This window comes from Streptopelia decaocto (assembly GCF_964273445.1).
Source record: "Streptopelia decaocto genome assembly, chromosome: Z".
Lineage (NCBI taxonomy): Eukaryota > Metazoa > Chordata > Aves > Columbiformes > Columbidae > Streptopelia > Streptopelia decaocto.
This window is the reverse complement of record NC_138657.1, coordinates 68882343-68901056: the sequence shown is the minus strand read 5'-3', so window position 1 is coordinate 68901056 and position 18714 is coordinate 68882343. Positions and strand designations below refer to the sequence as shown.

The window sequence follows — 18714 nt, the reverse complement described above, 5'->3', positions numbered from 1 at the left end:
CTTCAAAGAAAACATTCAGTGTTTGTGGTAAGGATGTCCAGATATTATAAAAGAAACACTGTTCCCTTATTTATTAGTAAACTTATTTCCTATTAGACAGCTGACATATTATGGCTTATAGAACTGGGGTTTTCTCAGTGAAATGTGAAAAAAACAGCTCTGAGTGTTGCTAAAATCCAGAGCCTTCGTATCACCCCAAAACAGGGATTGCATTCTGTCTGTGTAATGCACTTCTATGAGTTTGCTTGGAAAGGATATGTTTCTTCATGTCTTTTCACAAAAGTGAATGCAACGGCAGTATACTTCTGTATGTAAAAAGTTGCAATTGCAGAGCTACCAGCTGGAGAAAGAGACTTGACATCTGTCCTGTACATGATATATATATATATCTATAAATATATCTATATATCTATAAATCTATAAATATCTATAAATACATGTAATACATATAAATTACTACATAGTGACAATACAATAGCTGCTATCTCAAAAGTTTGTATGCAGGGTGACTGGAGTAAAATATGTCAGATCCAGCTAATATAAATCTTGCCTTCCTTGAGCTTTGAAAACTAAGCCGTGACCTTCTAAATTTGGAATTCAAAATGTTGTTGGAATAAACATAAATGGTAGTTAGGGAAAAAACAAATAAACACAAACCACAACCAACCAACAACTGCAGAAAAACCCCAACAAAAAAATAAAAACAATAACAAAAAAACAGCACAAACCCCAAAGAAGCTCAAGCTATCTTGAGTAAAACTGAATTGAATATTTGGAAAAGATAATTAAAAATAATGCTTCTTTTCTGCATTTTGAAATTTGGTTGCGGAGCTGCATTTTTGTATTGTAAATCATACTTTTCAGCAATGGCTCAAGGGAAGCCCAAAACTACTGTTTGATGCTGGTTCACATTCTGCTACCAAGGGTTTTGTTGCTGATGTTTCAATTATACATCCAACTTTGCAGTACTATGGATACCATTGTTTTCCATGGATTTATTATAATTCATCACTGAATTTTAAGTGTCATCCTAATTAGTAAACAGGATGTAATTACTAAAACCGCTCTATTTTCTCTCCAACAGCAGAGAAGCAACAATTTTATTTTCCTGAAAAACTATGTTTTGGGTTTTTTTCATAGCAAATTTCAGAATAAGTTTATTCAAAGTCGTTAATTTCTAATTTGGGCTTTTTTTTTTTTTAATAGCTAAGAGGAAAAAACTTTAAAAAAAATTAATTCTCAATAAAATTAAATAAATTATTTGCCACTCACCTCAGTTTTTTACTTTTAGCTTCTTTTCCCACTGAAAAAAAAAAGGTAGACTCTACTTTGATTAAAAAAAATAATTAACTTTTTCCATTGGAACCTAAAGCAAAATGTTACTTTGTGTTATTCTTCTCTCACTTCAAGAGACAGCGAGAGAAACTGTTATTTTTAAAAGCAACAGTGTTACTTTCCTCACTTTTTTTTTTTTTTTAATATTTAACTCCTCCTTTTCTATAAGGGAAGTGGGAGGAGTAGGAAACAGATGAAATACCAAATGAAATTACTATTTCACCACAAGCAAATAAAAACTTTCCTGCTTTTACTATTTAAAAAGTAATCATTAAAATTGAAGTAATGTAATTTAAAATACTTGAAATTAATGTCGGCCAAGTAATTTTTAATTAGCATGTAGTTAAACATAAAGCTCACTATCTTTAAAAGTGAAGTTCACTATCTTTAAAAGCTAAGTAAGTATTTCCTCTCTTAAACCGTCTGTCCCCAAGTCCCTGGCTACACACTCAGGTGCAGCTCTCTCTGGTGCCAGGTACCACTGTCCTTTGCCATGTCACTGCTGCAGGAGGAGCTCCTCCAGCAGTGCTACCTTGATGTGGCTTCTGTTCAGGATAAAAATGCCTCCCTGTCTAAAATAAATGGGGGACTTGTCTTTATGAACCACAGGTCCATGTTCTTGCAGGAATGTGCAGGTTTCCTGACTAGTCACGTCATAGCCAGTGGCTGCAGGACGACACTTCTGCTCTGCTGGGATCGGGGCAATGTGTGACTGTCCCTCCATGCCTGTGCTGCTGTGTCATGCTCTGCTGAATTGTCCTAAAGAAGCATTGTGCAGAGTAGACTCTGGGAGGCAAATGCTGGACCACATGAGGTTGGTGTAGCTGCTGAGTGCAGGAAACAGGAGTGTGGGGTCACTTACGGGAGTATTGAGAGTGAGCGTAGGTCATATTGGGAAGGCATCAGGTGAGGTGCAAAATTCTATGGGTATTATCTGCTGTAATATTAGTGGCATATTCCTGACATCATCACACATCAGGAAATACTTCTTCACTATGAGGCTGACGGACCACTGGCATAGGTTACCCAGAGAGATATTAGAAAACTGTCTGGATGCTGTTCTGGGCAACCAGTCATAGGTGACCTTGCCTGAGCAGGGAAGTTGGACCAGGTGACCTTCAGAGGTCCCTTCCAACCTCAACCATTCTGTAGTCTCTGGTATAGGCTGGCAAAGCTTCATCTCTAAAATATGTTATGCCTTACTGTCTCTCCTTATGAAAACCTACCTGTTTCGTGAAGCTGCTTCATGACATGTTGTGCAGTCCTCATATTGACGCTTCTCTCAATGAAGACAGAAAATTCAACAGCCCTCTGAACCACTTCACTTTCATTATAGGTCTTAAATTGGTCTGAAGTAATGCATATGTATATGCATTTCTTTTATTCTAGAGGTGCCATTTAACCTTCGACAAAGGGACAGACTGAGGATTTGCATATCACTGAAACCTCATTTGAAACCTGAAGATAGGACTTGTATGAAACCTGAATATTAGTGAGTAACAAATGGCATGCACCACCAAGAAGTATGTTCTAGTTTTAGACTTCAAGCACTTTGTTTAAAACTGCCTGTTTACTTAAAAGAAATACCAGATCCACAAGAAAAATACAGTTCTGCATGTAATGTTTTACTATATTCAGTTGTGGGACACCAGTTTGGTATTGAACATACTAAAGGAACAAAACCAAGCCAAAACAAAGCAAATAGAAAGCCAGACACAGCGGGTATCAATCATTGTTTCTTTAAAACAGCAAGACATATTCTGTATTCTGCATGAGTTTTGCTGTTTCTTGTGCTGAAATGTGTCTGAGCTGCACTAGAAGCTGGTATCACTTTCCAGCACTGAGGGTCACATGGCACTGAGTCAGCTTTATACAGCACAGCTCCACATTTCATCCAGCAGTAGATCTGTTGATATGCTCCATATTGCAGAATTTAAATGAGTTTCCAGATAGGGAAAGATGATGACAAACAAAACTGCCCAAGTGAGGTACTGACAGGGCAAGTCTCAGCATGAACACTGACCATGGAGCTGGGAACCTGCAGCTTCCTCAGAGACACATCCAGGAGGTTACAGCATCTTTTCTTGCCTGACCTCCATCTCAGATGAAGTGGCATATGCTTGTGAATACATGAGAGCAGAGGTCAACATCCCCTAAAGAGTTTAGCACAAGACCATTTTCTTCCACTGGCAGCCTCTTGTCCTCAGGGTTTTAATGTGTGACACATCTACCATCACAATATAGTTTGACTGTAACTGTTCACATTTTATCACGCATATTCTAGCTGCATATTATTTTACAGTGGAATATAAAATAGAGGACTGCCTCAGCAGGCTATTTCAGGTACATCTGTATTACTTACCTGCTTGTATTTTCTTCTTTGGTACAATACATTCTTTTCACTTGTTACTTTTCAGTTCCACAGGCACTGTTCTAATTATGTATGTCTTCATGTTTTCTTAAAATAAGAAAGTGCTAAAAAGCACACATAATGCATTTTGTGTACATTTCTGAGAGTAATGCATATAATCTGCTGTGGTTGTGAGGCAAATAATTGCTTTACCTTTATGTCCAGGAATGACTTCTAGTCTCTTCTGCCGCTGGGCAGCAAGTCCTCATGGCAATGCCCTCCGCACTCCAGGGACTACCTGCTCTTGTTAGTGACTGAAATAAAAACATATCCCAAAGCTACATACTGCAGCAGGACAAGCAAGAAGCTGGCCTCCCCCATTGTGGACCGCGTGGCAATTCTTGAGGCTATCCATTATTAGAATAGATTATTAGGGTGGGGGTCATACAGGGCATGGCCACAGAGGAGTGGACATTATTTCTAGATAGGCATCTATACTACCCCATGGAAACTGCCAGGATCAGCAGGGAAACACCAAAATCACAGCTGGACTCAGGTGAGTGGGAGTACCCAAAGAGAAGTACCCTGTACCTATGACTACCTTGCCAACTTTTGAAGAACCATTCCTAGTTGCATTTGTTCTATCAGCAGTGTCAGCTCTAGTGAAGAACGAGCACTGTTGCTTATTTCCACTGTGTCATCTCAGCCACCTGACACGGCTATAAAAATGCTTGTCTGCACTCTACAACCTTCAGACTAATGGCAGCTCAGAAAAATAGTCTACTTTGGATGCAACATGCAAATACCTCATGCCATATTAGTCAAGGCTCTCAATGCTGTATTTATACATAGGAACTATTACTATTAAAAACACTAGGTGCTATAGGCAGAAACAACATTATGGACCAGCACCTACAACAATGGTGTCTCAATCTTTGCGGATGCCTCTAGCCAAGTAAAACAAATAACTTAGCAGTGACAACCTGCATGTTAATTATAATGAATCTGGTGTGTCCAGGAACAAAGTACATATTACAACAAAACAGGTCTGATATTGGTTCATCCGGACAAGTACTGTGTTTCTGAGCAGCGGGCAGGGAATTTGAGCAATCAGCACTGGAAGGAGCTGCACACAGAAGAAATGTCTTCTCAGTCATGGGCCAGAGCTTATCTTAAAAACCTGGCTGTAGAAGTTTATATCCTTTCCTAGGTCACAGTGAGATTTCTCCCACATCACTTTTGCTGTATAAACAAGAGACTTAGTATGAAACAGTGCCTGGCTTCTGTCAGTAAAGTGAGAGAAACATCTCGGACAGGCTGATTTATCTGACTGCTGTATCCCATTTTAGGAGAAGACAGAACACTTCTGGGAGGTGATGGAGTTTCCCTCTTAAGTTGGTCTTAGTCAGTATTGGGGATCAGATATGTGGAAAGGAATGAAACCTTTGTTTTTGTAATTGTAGATGTTTTTCAATACCATTGCTCCCTGGAGTTGGTTGAGCCTGGTCAAAATTAGTTACCCAAAGCCCATTGAACCTCTGGAGCCTTAAGGGTATGGGTTTGAGCAGCTTGTCTAAAACCAGTGCTTTTCTGGTATAACTCATATACCCATGGCCTTCAATATGTGCAGAAAGGTTATATTTAAGGTACCTTATTAAGTGAACTGCTTTCAAATGAAAAAAATGGTAGCAAGAATATTTAGGTTGCCCAGTTGTGTCTGTGGGGGAATTATGACTCAAATTCTGCTGCAGTGCTACAGTGAGACGCAGGAGACAGGACCCTTGGTCTTGGACAGTGGAACCACTTTATTTTTCTGTTGGAATCAGGGGTGTGGCTGGAACCCCGACACTGGCTTTCACAGACGAGCTCCCCAGGTCTGCCAGGTCATCACCTGCATCTCCTCACTGCCGTCCTTCAAGGCTGGGACTTCAGGAGGGCCTCGGGGAGCCGAGGCAGCAGAGCCCGATCCCGGGGCTGACCAGCCCGGCAGGGTGACGCCCGAAGGGCACTGGGAGCAAGGGATGCGGGGCGCCCCTGGACTAGGGACCCGCGCTGGCCGGAGCGGGTCGAGGTGTCCCACGGGCGGGGACCGGGACCCGGGCCCGGAGCGCACCCCTCGGGCGTTGTTCGCCCCCCGCGTCCTTCCTGCTTCCGGGGCCCGCCGCGGGGTGGATTTGCCGCAGATGACATCAGCTGTGGATGCTGGAAACGCGGCGGCGGCGCGGGGATGCGCCGGCTCCCCCCCTTCCTCCTCCTTCTCCTCCTCCTCGCCAGGTCCCTGCCCTGCACCGTCTCCGTATAAAAGCGCCGCCGCCTCCCCGCCCGCCTTCGCTCACTCTCTGCCGCCTGCGGACCCGCTGCCGAGCGGCTCTTCTCCCGTCAGCGCCCCGGAGCCGCGGGGCGGAGCGGGACAGCCGCGATGGCCACCGTGCTGGTAGAAGTGGACTCGGAGCCGTCCTGCAGCATCCCCAGCCTGACCTCCCCGTCGCCCAGCCTGTCTCACCGCTTCCTGGACAGCAAGTTTTACCTGCTGGTGGTCGTCGGTGAGCTGGTGACCGAGGAGCACCTGCGGCGGGCCATCGCCAACATCGAGAGAGGTGAGGCTGCGGGCAGCGGACACACCGCCGGCAGCGCCCCGTTTTCCCCCGCCGGTGCCTCCCGACCCCGGGGACGCGCCCGGGCTCACCCACCCCGCTCCCGCTCGGGGCACGAGCAGACGAGCCGCCAAGTCGCGGTCTGCGGTTCTTTATTCCCCAAGGGTCCCGCCGCAGCGCCCCCACAACCAGCCCCGGCCCCACCCTCCCCCGGTGGGGTGCGGACACTGCGGAGCCACGGCTGCGGGCCGGGCCCCGCGCAGAGAGCCGCAGCGGGCTGGTGTGCAGCCCGGCAGCGAGACCCCCGCCCGCCATTGTTGGGGCGGAGGGGCCGAGGCGGGAGCGCAGCGCCCGCGGCGCCGCCGAGCCCGTCTGCCCGGAGGCACCGGCGGGTGGGCGTGGCGCAGTCCGCACTGCGGTCCCTATGGCAGCCCGGAGCGGACAAAGGGCGGCTGCGGCACCGGCGGCAGACGCGGCTGGGGATGGGATGGGATGGGTGGGGATGGGGCTGCGGGGCGGCTGCCCCCCGCAAACCCTCGTCCCCGCCGCCGAACCAAACCGGTGGGATGCGGGGCGTTTTCCTCCTCGGCGGCAAAGGCTGCCCGAGCGGGAGCGCAGCCCTGCCTTTGTGTCTAACTTTGGGCGGTGAGACTTTTCTCTCGGCTGGAGGATTTTTCAGGATCCAAGCTTTATATGCAAATATATATATTTCAATAAAGAAAAACCATGTGAGTAACGACGCTAATACCTGAGTGTCCAGCCTCATTATTGTCTGGCTACAGGCTGCTTTGACTTGCTGTTTACTTGTCCTTTCCTTGAAACGGTGGTATAGAAAGGTGTTGCAAGTAAAATGACACTTTTATAAGTTCTTGGTTTGGTTCTGGTACAATAGAATGCAGGAGGGGGGAAAAAAAAATAATAAAACAACCTCATTGCAATAATAGTGTTATGAAGCACAAAGAAAATTATTGTCAGACCCTATATTGTGTTAAAGTCAATTGATAACTGATTTTGTAACATATATTTTTGTTCTGGGCTGGTGAAAGCAGAGATTTCTAAAACCTGCCATTGTTAGAGGGGAGGAAGAGACCCTGGAATGGGGAGTTGGTAGCAGCCTTGTCATGTAGGTGTGGTTCAGCAGTCCAGCTAGGACTTCATTTGTCTCTATTGTTGCTTTTTCTAGCACTGTTGTTCTAGTCAGCTATTTCTCGTGCATCTTCTTTATGACTGTGGTAATGGGCTGCCTCATCACAGCTAACCAGCTTCACCATGACCTGTTCATCTTTATTGCTACCATTGTCTCCTAGGGAGAACTACTGAGGCAGATGCTTTGTCATTCAGAGCCTCTTAAGCATTGCACTTTCCTAATTCTATCTAATTTTCAGTTGGGCCAGAAGTGAACTGGCTGCATTTCAATTAAATTATTAAAAATTATAGAGCAAATGGATAAAGCTGTCCTCAAGACAGCTGATGTCATCCTTCCTCTGAAGAGATGGTCTTCAGTCCCTTCGTGAAGCTTCTGTTGTACAGTTGCTGCTGCATAGCTCTGTTGTTGCTACCTGCTGCCACTAACCATAACACCCACTTACAGTTTTAGATGTTCAGAGGGAACACTTTGACCTTTTTATTCAGCATTTTGGATTAGAAATCACCTTGCTGCTCCTGGTGTCAGACAATCTGATTGAGATTTTGTCTGCTAGGAAAACAAAAAAAACTTGATGAAATTTTGAGGTGCATTGTTCTGGATGACTATACTGGCAGTCTGAAGCTCTATCTGCATGAGGCAAATATGGGCTCAACTGATATTCTCTTTGGAAAGTGTGCTGTAGTCTGGAAAAATCTTGTTTCTTTCAACCTTTATTCTCAACAAAGCCTTAAATGTGTTTTGGGTTCTTGATAACTCTGCCTCACTGTCTTCTCTGATACATCTTCCAAGTACCATCACTGAATACTGTGGATTCATGCGCCAAACTGCAGAGCAACGTGTCAAAGAAAACATCTGCTGATAACACATCAGTGGCGTGATGCTACGTAACCTGGTGGAATGCAGAGTCATTTCTTAATATATTATGAAGAGGGAATGGCGTGGCGAGATGCATTTTAAGTAATAATGTTAGGGATGTGACTTTGCTAAGGGGGCAATCCTCCAACCCACCATCCACCAAAAAAGGAGAGTGAAGAGACCTTCAAGATTTTTCCACTGGTTCGGCAGATGCTACTGGGTGTGCCCTGCCTGTTGTCTGATTAGTCTGGTGTCTAGTGGCACTGCACTCCTAAGACTGCAGAAAGAAAGAAATAGCTCCAGTTCAGCCATGCTTCCAGTATTTACATTCATGCTGTTACTGATCTACATCATTGGATTGACCTTGGAATTTAGTTCCAGGTTTACCTCTGTTCTGGCCAAACCTGATTTTGTTATATAATGTATATAATACATTATGCTACTTTATAATTTACATGTATAATTTTTGCATCCAGACTGCTGAATCATGCAGCTGCAGATTTAGGATATTCTATCCAAATCCCAGCTTCATCTTCTAGATCTATTATGTGCATGGGATGGCTACGATTCCCACACGCCCCCGGCCCACGTATTTTGCACTGAGTCCTGCATTTTGGACATTGACGGGCTCAGGAGTCTTGACTATACCTAAGCAGAATTTAATCCATACAGCTAGTACAACAAAAGCAGATAGGGAGGGTGGACAGGCCCTGTCATTAGCAACACTGCTGAATCATAGTCCATGTTGTTCAACTGACTTCTAGAAAGCTTTGTACTCTCCCCACACAAGCTTGTTATCAGAGGCTGGTGAGCTGTTCATCTTCTAGCTTCTTGAAGTTCAGCACTCATTCATTCAAAATACTTCAACTTCATGACTGATGTCGGTTTACCAGTCATAGTTTTGTAAGTGCTGTACATGTGTGGTATTATATCATCTTTCTTGCTCTCAAACATCTGAACACCTGGAAAACATTAAAGCTTGCTGAGCTGTATTTGCCTGCCAAAACTACCCCCAAAAAATGCACCATGTGGCCAAGATGTTTTTGAGAAACGAAAATGAGGAGGCTTGTGGAAGAGACTCACTACTTATGCCTCTGAAAAATGATGCATCAGTCAGGAAGTGGAGGTGGCTGGTAATTCAGTTATTTTTCTCTTGAGTGGTTATGAAACACACAGGTAGTACTGTATTTCCAAATTTATTTAGAGTTTCAAATAGCAACTACTTAGTAGCTGGTAGCATATTCCAGTAGTAAGCATGCTCCTACCTGGACTGGGCTGCTTACAAAGAAAAGCCCTCCATGAATTCTCCCTGAAGAGGAGTCAGGCTCTTGAAATGCAGATGTTCCTATTTGCATGGAGAACCTACCCAGAGCTGCAGTGGGAGACCAGCACTGCAGATCTAGTTTCTCTCCTCTTCCCTCTCACTTTCTCCTCCTCATCCTTCAGCCCTAAAACATGGCCTTTGCCAGCCTGAGTCCTGACATTTCCACTGCTTGAAGGAGAATGTAGCATGGGAGGTGGCATTGACATTCGTAGCCCGAAACCTGACAGATTTACCAGCGGGTGTGTTAATGCCAGTCTCGCAGTGAGGGGTTGGCCACACACCTCTTCAGGCATCTCCTCGCCAAACCCCAAAGTGATTTAACTCAAGAATTTGATGCTAAGGCACAGGGAGGCATGTGGGGAGGGGCTGCCAGACATTTCCCCACCTGCAGTCCCTTCTGCACTTGCCAGATAATTTGTGTAAGTCTAATGGCTTTCCTTTAGGAAAAAACAAACAAACAAAAAAAACCAAAACCAAAAACCAACCAAACAAAAAATCACTCTATTATTGGTGCTCAAAATCACAGCAGTGCCTCGACTTACCTGTAGCGCAATAGCCTGCTCATTATTTTTCAAAATTAGAAGATTTTTCAGAACAATTTAAAACCAAGAAAATTATAGAAAAATGTTAAGCGTGTTCTCCTGAGGTGGCTTTTTTTTGTTTGGTTGGTTTGTTGGTTTGTGCGTTTTTTTTATTTTATTTTTTTTATATTTTTTTGTTTTTGTTTTTTGTAGTTTCTTCTTTGTTGTTTTGTTTGTTTTTAAATTTTGTCATCAAAATTATATGGAAGGAAACTATAAATTTCTCTTTCGGTTGCAATGATTTTTTTTTTTTTCCTTCCTGATCAAATTTCAATCCTTAAAAATGTATTTTGGGATAATCTATTTTTTGATCATGGGTGTCATGTGTTTCAATTTCTAAGTAGCTGGGGGGAAAATGGTAGGGAATATAGACATGCTCTTTAGCTTTTAAAAGAAAAAAAGATCAAATGTAGCATTTTAAAATCTCAAAACTAGAATTTTGATACTTCATAAATAAAAGATCACTTAAATTTTAATTTAAAATGCAGGATGCTTCAAAGCTTTTGGGTGAAGAAGTCAGCAATTTATGACTTTATATTTAAATATTAATTTGCAACATGCTAGGTGATGCTGTCTTTTTTCCTCAGAGGGACAAATACAATGGTTCTGCAATGTGACTAAATTGTCCTCTGACTGATTCACCCTTTCAGTTTTGTAAGTCAGTTTATTGCTATTTTAAAGTCAAATCAAGGACAACAGTAACTTCTCATAATGTGGCTACTAGGATGTGGGACCAGCAGTCTCAAAGCTGGGGCCTTAAAGAATGGTCACCCTTTGTCAAGGAGAATTCCTCTTGTTTGTGACTTGTTCTTGTCCAGACTGTTCCTTCTGAGCACTCAGCACTCAAAAAATAGCTATATACCTTGAAAAGAAGAGAAGTTGGGTTTGGAATTTAGAAATATGCAAATAGCTTGAATGCAAAGTTAAAACTTCCAGTGCTCATGTATCAAGCTAGACATGTTTTGTATTTTGAATTTTAGGAATCCGATCATGGGACACAAACTTGGTCGAATGCAACTTGGATCAAGAACTGAAGCTTTTTGTCTCTCGCCATTCAGCTCGATTCTCTCCTGAAGTTCGAGGTGAGTTTTGGGAAGTGTTTGGCAAAGGTGTTTTGTTGGTTTAAGAGCAGTATTAATAAATATGTTCTAGAACTGTATGGCCCACTTTCATTTGTGATTCTTTACAATGAATATGCTTTTTCCTTTATTTCAAAGCATGAGTCAAAAAATTACAATTTGATTTAACTTTCTCACAACCTAAACATAATCAGCCCTTTAGGTTAACTTCATGTACATCACCATGATGAATTTGGTAGGAGATACTAGTTTTTAGGGCCACATTAAAGCTAAGCAAAACTCACTTCTCGGCTGAACAGTTTCTCTATGTAGCACCAACCTAGTAGTTCCAGAGACTGTAGCTTATTGTGGTAGGTAGAACACATACAAAAACTAACCTTAAAAATTAGCTCTACAGTTTGATAGAACCAGAAATGGAATCAGGGCTGTTGCGCAAGTGCAGCTCGAGCCTTGTGTTTCTTCCCAAAAGGCTTTAATTCGCTTTCTTGATATGAAAAGGTGGGGGATGGAGGGTCTGCCTATACCCACAGGAACTTTCTTTGGCTTGTATGAGGAAATTAGAAATTTGCATAGCTCATAAAACTAAATCTCTTTTGCTGCCTTTTCTTCAAGCCTGTCCTTCCTTTAGAGGATTCATACAATAAAGCAAAACAAAAAAACCCCCAGTTTTGTGAAGTATAAACTTTGATTTTGTTCTGGTTGTATGGGAATCAACTGGTAAGTTTTTTAACATCTCATTACTTTAACACAAATGCTGAGTGAGCAACACTGTTTTCATGTAAAAATAAATCACATTATCAAAGGAGCAGAGGTTGCTTTCATTGGTGAAATCATCATGCCATGTGCACATTGAGCAGTACAACCTGGTACTGATGAGTGTTATAAATTTCAGCTTTGGGAAGATCTTTTAAGTGTGATGGAAAAGGGCTATGAAATGCATCATGCTACTACATCACATTCCTAGGGGCAGTGGCTATACACTGTTGACAAAGAGATCCTGATATCTTGGTAGCATGACAGCATTGACCTGATGGTTTTGAATAATGTACTGAAATGTATTCTGTAACTGATTCTTCCTCTGGCAGCATAAGTTATAGCAGGTTTTGGTGTATCTTCCCATGTTTATAGATGGTAAAACATTGCCAGAGTTAAGAAAAAACTATCTACCTCTATGATTCTTCCACTGGTTTGAAAAGCAACAGAACCAATATAACAACACTCAGTGTGAAGATTTAAAGTCAAAGCATGTAATTCCTCATTCACATGGAAGTAAACTCAGGCCTGGAATATATATATTTAATTTTAATTTAAATGTCATTAAGCCAGTTGAACTTCTCAGTGACCCTAGTTGCTTTGTTTTACAGAGAAGCTATTCTGATAAGTGGGATTAGCAGAATTCATCTTTAAGGAATGAAAGATACTATGCATCCCATTTTTAACACGTATGTGTTTTTCTTCAAAACTGCAGAGAGAAAAAAGATCCCACACCTCTCCTTCAGCAAAAAATATTCTAGCATGCCTAATATCTGTTTCTGTCTTGTTTAGATGACACTTCCTGATATCATTGCATGAATTAAAATAAATCAAATATTCTGCTTTCGTATGATAAAATAAGATTATGTACCTTTTTTTTTTCAACAGAAAGATTATAGAATCATTTAGGAATTTTTCTCTAGGAATTGTATTTTTGGTTGTTTGGGGTTTTTTTTCTTGTTTTTCTAGACTTGCCTGTTTAGTCTATCATTGTGTTGAATTACAGCTTAATTGCATTTGACTGGAATTCATCAACATCTCAGTGACAATCAGTAATGAATGTTTTTTTTCTCACCACTGCTCAATCTTTAAACAACAAGCTTCCAAAATCTACGTTGAAAGAGCATTAAGGGAGCCTGAAACTTGGATAAAGGGAGCATCGAGGAATAAAGCTAGCCTTCTTGAACAATTAATTGCCTAAAATTTTTGTGGGGAGGATCATTGGCACCTCCGGAATCTCACTGCACAGATCAGAGGATCATTTATTTTAGTTTCTCTCTGTGGTTCTCTGATGTTGAATCTGCATGAGGCTCCTTTGTATCCTCTCTATTGTTTGGAAGGGAGAATGGTTTTTTTGTTGCCACTTGTTAATAAAATGTCAGAATGTTTGATTTCTGTTACAACACCCAAAGATTGAATGTTGAGTGTTCAACCAGTGAAGTGGTCAATGTTCATACTAATGGGATGATTCTAAGTACATATTCCCCTATGGTCCCAAACTCAGACATTCTGTGGAATTTGGGTAACTAGGTGATCTTTTGTTCAAGGAAAGTATTCCTCCAAAGTGACAGGGTAGTCTGTGGGATGTAATTAAACCAGCCTTTTTTTTCAGTCCTTTGAGACTGAACTCTTTGTGTGAGTCCCACATAAGGAGAGTTTACTCTCAAGGAAGGGGCAGAGTCATCTCTTGTGTCTGCACAGCTCTTGGTGTAGTCATGTCTGACTGCTAACTAAAGCCTGATTATCATGTTTAATTATGGTAATTGCAGTGCTGGGTCAGAACGTGTTTGTATGCTTCCCCAAGCAGCTTGAGGTTACACACACCAGCAATAGGAAGGGCAAGACTTTTCTCCAAAAGGAACCTTGGAGGAAGTGGGGCCAACCCTGTCCCCACACCATACACCTGCCATGCTAAAGGAGGGGCATGTGAGAGAATATATCTGTCAAAGCATTTGTGTGTTTTCACTTGAGGAATGTGAGGTTTCATCCTTTTCCCTGTGTAGTGAATAGCAATGCACATATTGATACTGCAGGAAGCATGACTGGAACCCAACAGTCTCTTCGTGCTCTTTTCAAGGGAATGGATTGTCAGTGGTATTTGTGCATCCTATATTTGTTTGCTGGGCAATTTATGGATGATTTATGATCCCTGAAAAATAGGATTCAGAATGGAAATGGCAGCAGATCTTTTCTGATACCTTGTAAAGCAGCTGAGTTAGCAGTCTCATTAATAATACCAAATCTTGCAGAAATGTTGCTGTCAGGTGCTGGTGAAAAATGAGTAACAGAGCTTATTAACTGGTTGCCAAGACAACAGGCAGCATGACTTAAAATGGGTACTCCAGTGCTTGCCTCTTCTTTTTCTGTCATGTACTGATAACTTCCATCTTATGTTAACATCACAAGGACAAAAACTTCAGACAATGAATTGTAACATGTACATGCTGGGAAAGGAATTGTGTATCTGGTAGTGAGGCAGAGCAAGTGGAGAAACCTGTGAAAAGCTCTGTTGAAACTGCAGCTGTATCTACCAATCTTAATTTTAAAAAAAAAAAAGTTCAGCTGCATAAAGCAGCTTCACAAAAGACCAAGTAAATAGGTTTTGGGGTGGGGGTGTGGGAGGGTAAAGCCATTGAGGGTCCTTTTGCAAGACTTCCACACCTGCTGTTTTGTCCCTCAGTTTCCACCTGGGTACACTTGACTGTTGCGTTGGTGCATATTCAAGCCCTTGTCTAGATGAAATCTGTTGGGCTTTTCTTATTATTTAAATAGCTGTTCAGTAGCTATTCACCCTTGACCTTCTAAGAAATGCTGCTCAACCAATGCACTGTGGTTACTTCATACTTTGTCCTTTTGGTATGAAGAGCATGTATCTGCGGAAGACATGTCTTCTCTCTGACCAGTACCAGGAGGTTTCCCATTGCCCATAACTCAGCAATTAGTAACTGCACTGGCTTAAGTGAATCCTTCCTTACCTGTGCTCAAGGCTTTATTTTTATAAGCCTGCCCGTGGCCAGGGGGACCTTGGCAAATTGTAAGACGTATTTGGTGTCCCCTTGGCAACCACCTGCATCATTAGCTGTAGGCTTGCCTTCTTCAGGCTTCCTAAATAAGGTCATTGTTATCTGAAACTGTCGTTACACCCACAAGCTTTAACAGCTTTCATTCTGGAAGTTACCACTTCAAAAGTTACTGTTCAGGACTGTTAGCATCCTGGGGAAAATTTTTTTATCGGGGAATTTTGGTCATTAACACCTAGAGCTTCATATTTTGCCAAAGTGTTGTGTAGTCCCATTACCTTTGTTAAAGCAGATCTAAACTCAGTTAATATCACACCTAGCAGCTCGCAATGAGAGCTCGTGGAGTTGCTGATAAAATCCAAAAAGGCATGCTTTTAGTGCTGTCTTACTGAAAACTGCCATTCATTAAGATTTGTCAATTAAGAGGGCATAAGTTTTGCTCAAGTAAAATGAACATGAAAAGAGCTGACAAGTCAGGACTGGAGTTTTCAGCTGGTAGCACCAGCACTATGCACCTAGAAATTAATTTTGCTTAAAATCTCAAGTAGTCTGGTATACACATTTAGGACATGTTCTAAATATGAGTTTTCAGCTATTAGGGATTGTAATAGCTATTGAGTGGAGTCATTTTATCTCATTATATGTTTGGAGAGGTTAATTTCAGTTGGCTACCAGACTTTTTCTTGTGTCTCAAAGTATTTGTGCCTTGGAAGAGAGAAAATGGAGGCAGAACAGGGCTTGAATAGGGAATAGAGCTGACTCACGCTGTTGTGGCTGTGAATGGTGTCCCCGAGGGGCACTGCTGCCAACAGTCCAGAGCCAAAGCCATGGGGCTGCCCCACAGCGTGAGGGCAATGGGCTGCGGTCCACTCATGAGCTTTGGTGTGTATGCTAGGATTTTGGTGGTGCAGGAGAGGATTACAGTTCAACAGCCTATATGTTTGGATGCATGAATTGTCAAAGCCTTCCTTTCTCAGCATCAATGAAAATTCCAGGGATAGATTAATAAGTGACTTCATATTATGTTTTCTTTTTTTTTGTTTTGTTTTGTTTTTTTCAGTGAATAAGTTGTTGCACTTACGTGACAATTATTTTTGCACTGACTTCCATTTCTGTTCTTTTAGGAATGATTTCAAAGAAAATTAGCATGAATTTACATTTCTGCCAAAACATCAGTACCTGCTGATGTTAAGCTGTTAGAGTGAATTGGCAAAATGACTGAGAGGTTATTTTTAAATGTCTTGGATCACAAGTACATACAATGAGTTCAGCAGTCTTAGAATAGCCCACATTTCATGGGAAAAGGTTTTTGGCCTGTGCAAGGCAGCTACCAGAGACATGGGATTAAGTTAGTTGTGAATAATGATAAAATTTTAACTCCATTATGAAATTTGAATCCCATTCCTCTTTATTAGAATGGCAATTTAGCATATCTAATGGCATATTCACAAGGGTTATTAAGTGTTGTTTAACAAAAGCTTACAGAATTATAATTCTTAACTAGTTCCTAACATGACTGCTCAATCTTTCTTAACGTTTTGTCTATGTGTGATGTCAGAAACTGAAGACTTAAATGATATTTTATTTTTGACCCTTGCCCAGTATCATTTACAGATGACCTACCTCACATCTCTTACATCATGGATTTATAATAAACGTGTAACCAGAACTTCGTTGCTACTTTTTAAATCTAGTTTCTGGTTGTCATGGGCAATATTTTTCTTGAATGTATGTTTTTCCTATTTTTGAGGCTTGCTTTTAAAAAAAGTTGTCTCTGTTTTCTGCTTCTTTCTGGTACAGTTTGAGTCACTTTAGAAAAATATTAAATGTTTGTAACAGGACTTCATAATGAGAAAAAACTTGATACAAAGATTGCTGATATAATTGGATTGGATTTTGGATTAGAGGATATAATATCTAGTATTTTTAAGATAGAACAAGGACCAAATTTCCACATAATGAGGGAGAAAGTGAGCATTTCATCTTCCTTCTAGCCGGGTAAAAATTGTGCTTTATTTGCACCGCAGTATTCAGTAATAGGACCAGACCCAGGGAAGAAGAGTTGAGTGACTGCTTGTCTCTGGGTGGAATGGGAAGCACATGTTCATCCCTGTTGCCAAATGCAGAATGAGAGTTTCCACTGTGGCTGGTGCTATCAGCCTTCCAACAGCATGAGGAGCTCCAGCTGTCATCTACCTCATAGAGACAAATGCAAGAGGTTTATTAGTGCTGGTCGCAGATCCAGGTGCCCCTGTCTTGTGCGCTGCTGCGAGTGTCTCATAGTACCTCACAGTCCTTATGAGTAGATAGGGAAGATACACACGTTAGTCAGTAATAGTCACAAATAGAAATCTGTATAGTTCTGTAACAGAGGCCCATGGTTTTACACGAAACCTCCAGATGGTCCCACCAAAAAGACATGATGGTTACTTCTGACTTATGATTGCTGGTGACAATCTGTTCCTATAGTTGAGAAGAAAAGCCGGTGGTTCAGATGAGCTGGGTTTTGCATGTTGTCTGTGTGTGCAGCATAGATTCAGGAATGCAAGGACATGAATCTTCTGGTTCCTGTTTCCTCTACTGGTTGGCATTGGTCTGTTCATGATTCAAAACTAGTTGCTGATACAAGACAAAATTAAGATTAAAAAAAAAAAAAGTATTAAAATAATAACTAACTCAGAAACAAATTTGTGTGAATTTCAGTATTATTTTAATGTTGCAACTTTAAGTATTTTGGTACTTGAGAGCTTTTCTGTAGTGGTGAGATGAGTCACTGTCCTTTGTCCCTATGTCCTAATCTCCTGCATAGCTGTTTGTGGGAGATTCTGCCCATCAGAACTCTGGTAAGTTGAGGGTTTTATTTAAAACAAATAAACAAAATCCCATCCAAACCAACCAGCCAAAAAACCCACTTCCAATGAGATAAGCTGTATTCTGAGTCTGTGTAATCTCTAAGTGATTCTAATGAGGTACGGAGACTCTCACCTGGAAGTAAACTCTCCCCTGCCAAAGGCAGCCTTCGGAAGCTAGTGCAATTCTATAGCTCTTCTGGAGAAAAGACTGATCCCAGCTTCGGCTTCCATGTCCTTTTCTAGATCTTTGAAGTTCTTTATGGTGGACTGGGTTCCCCTCCCACCCCTGAGACATAAGAGTAAAAGCAAGAAAACTAATGGGTCAAGATAAAGATTGCTTAATAAGTGAAGGAAAGAAGAAAAAAAAAAAAAACAAACAACAAGCAAAGCAAAAGAAATCACTTACCACCTCACACAGGCAGAGCAATGCCCAGCCAGTATCTGAAGAACACCCACCTTGGAAACAAAAATCCCTACTTCCTTCCTGTACTCCAGGTTTTGTTGTCAAGCATGTTATCATATAGTATGGAACATCCCTTTGGCCAACTTGCTGTAGCTGTCCCAGCTCTGTCTCCACTCAAATTCTTGTCCACCCCCAGCCTACTCACAGGTGGGCAGAGTGGGGCAAAAGAAAGCCTGGATGCTGTGCAAGCACTGCTCAGCAACAGACAAAACACTGGTGTGGTACCAGCACTCTTCTAGACACAGATGCAAAACAACACCTTACTGGTGGCTGTGAAGAAAGTTAAGTCCGTCTCAGTCAGATCCTGTAAACTCTTCTAGAAAGGCTTGTTTCTTAATATCTTATATGTGTATCCATTAAC

General features: G+C 41.8%; 1 protein-coding gene across 1 annotated transcript in view; it reads left to right on the top strand.

The window, feature by feature from the left end:
- Window positions 1–6104: 6104 nt before the first annotated feature.
- MAP1B (microtubule associated protein 1B) overlaps window positions 6105–18714 on the top strand; it is a gene marked incomplete at its 5' end in the record, with an annotated part of 66063 nt that continues 53453 nt past the window's right edge. The window contains 2 exons of the mRNA XM_082075596.1: window positions 6105–6282; window positions 11167–11268. Of these exons, the coding sequence (XP_081931722.1) occupies window positions 6105–6282; window positions 11167–11268 (280 nt within the window). The remainder of the gene's footprint in view (window positions 6283–11166; window positions 11269–18714) is intronic.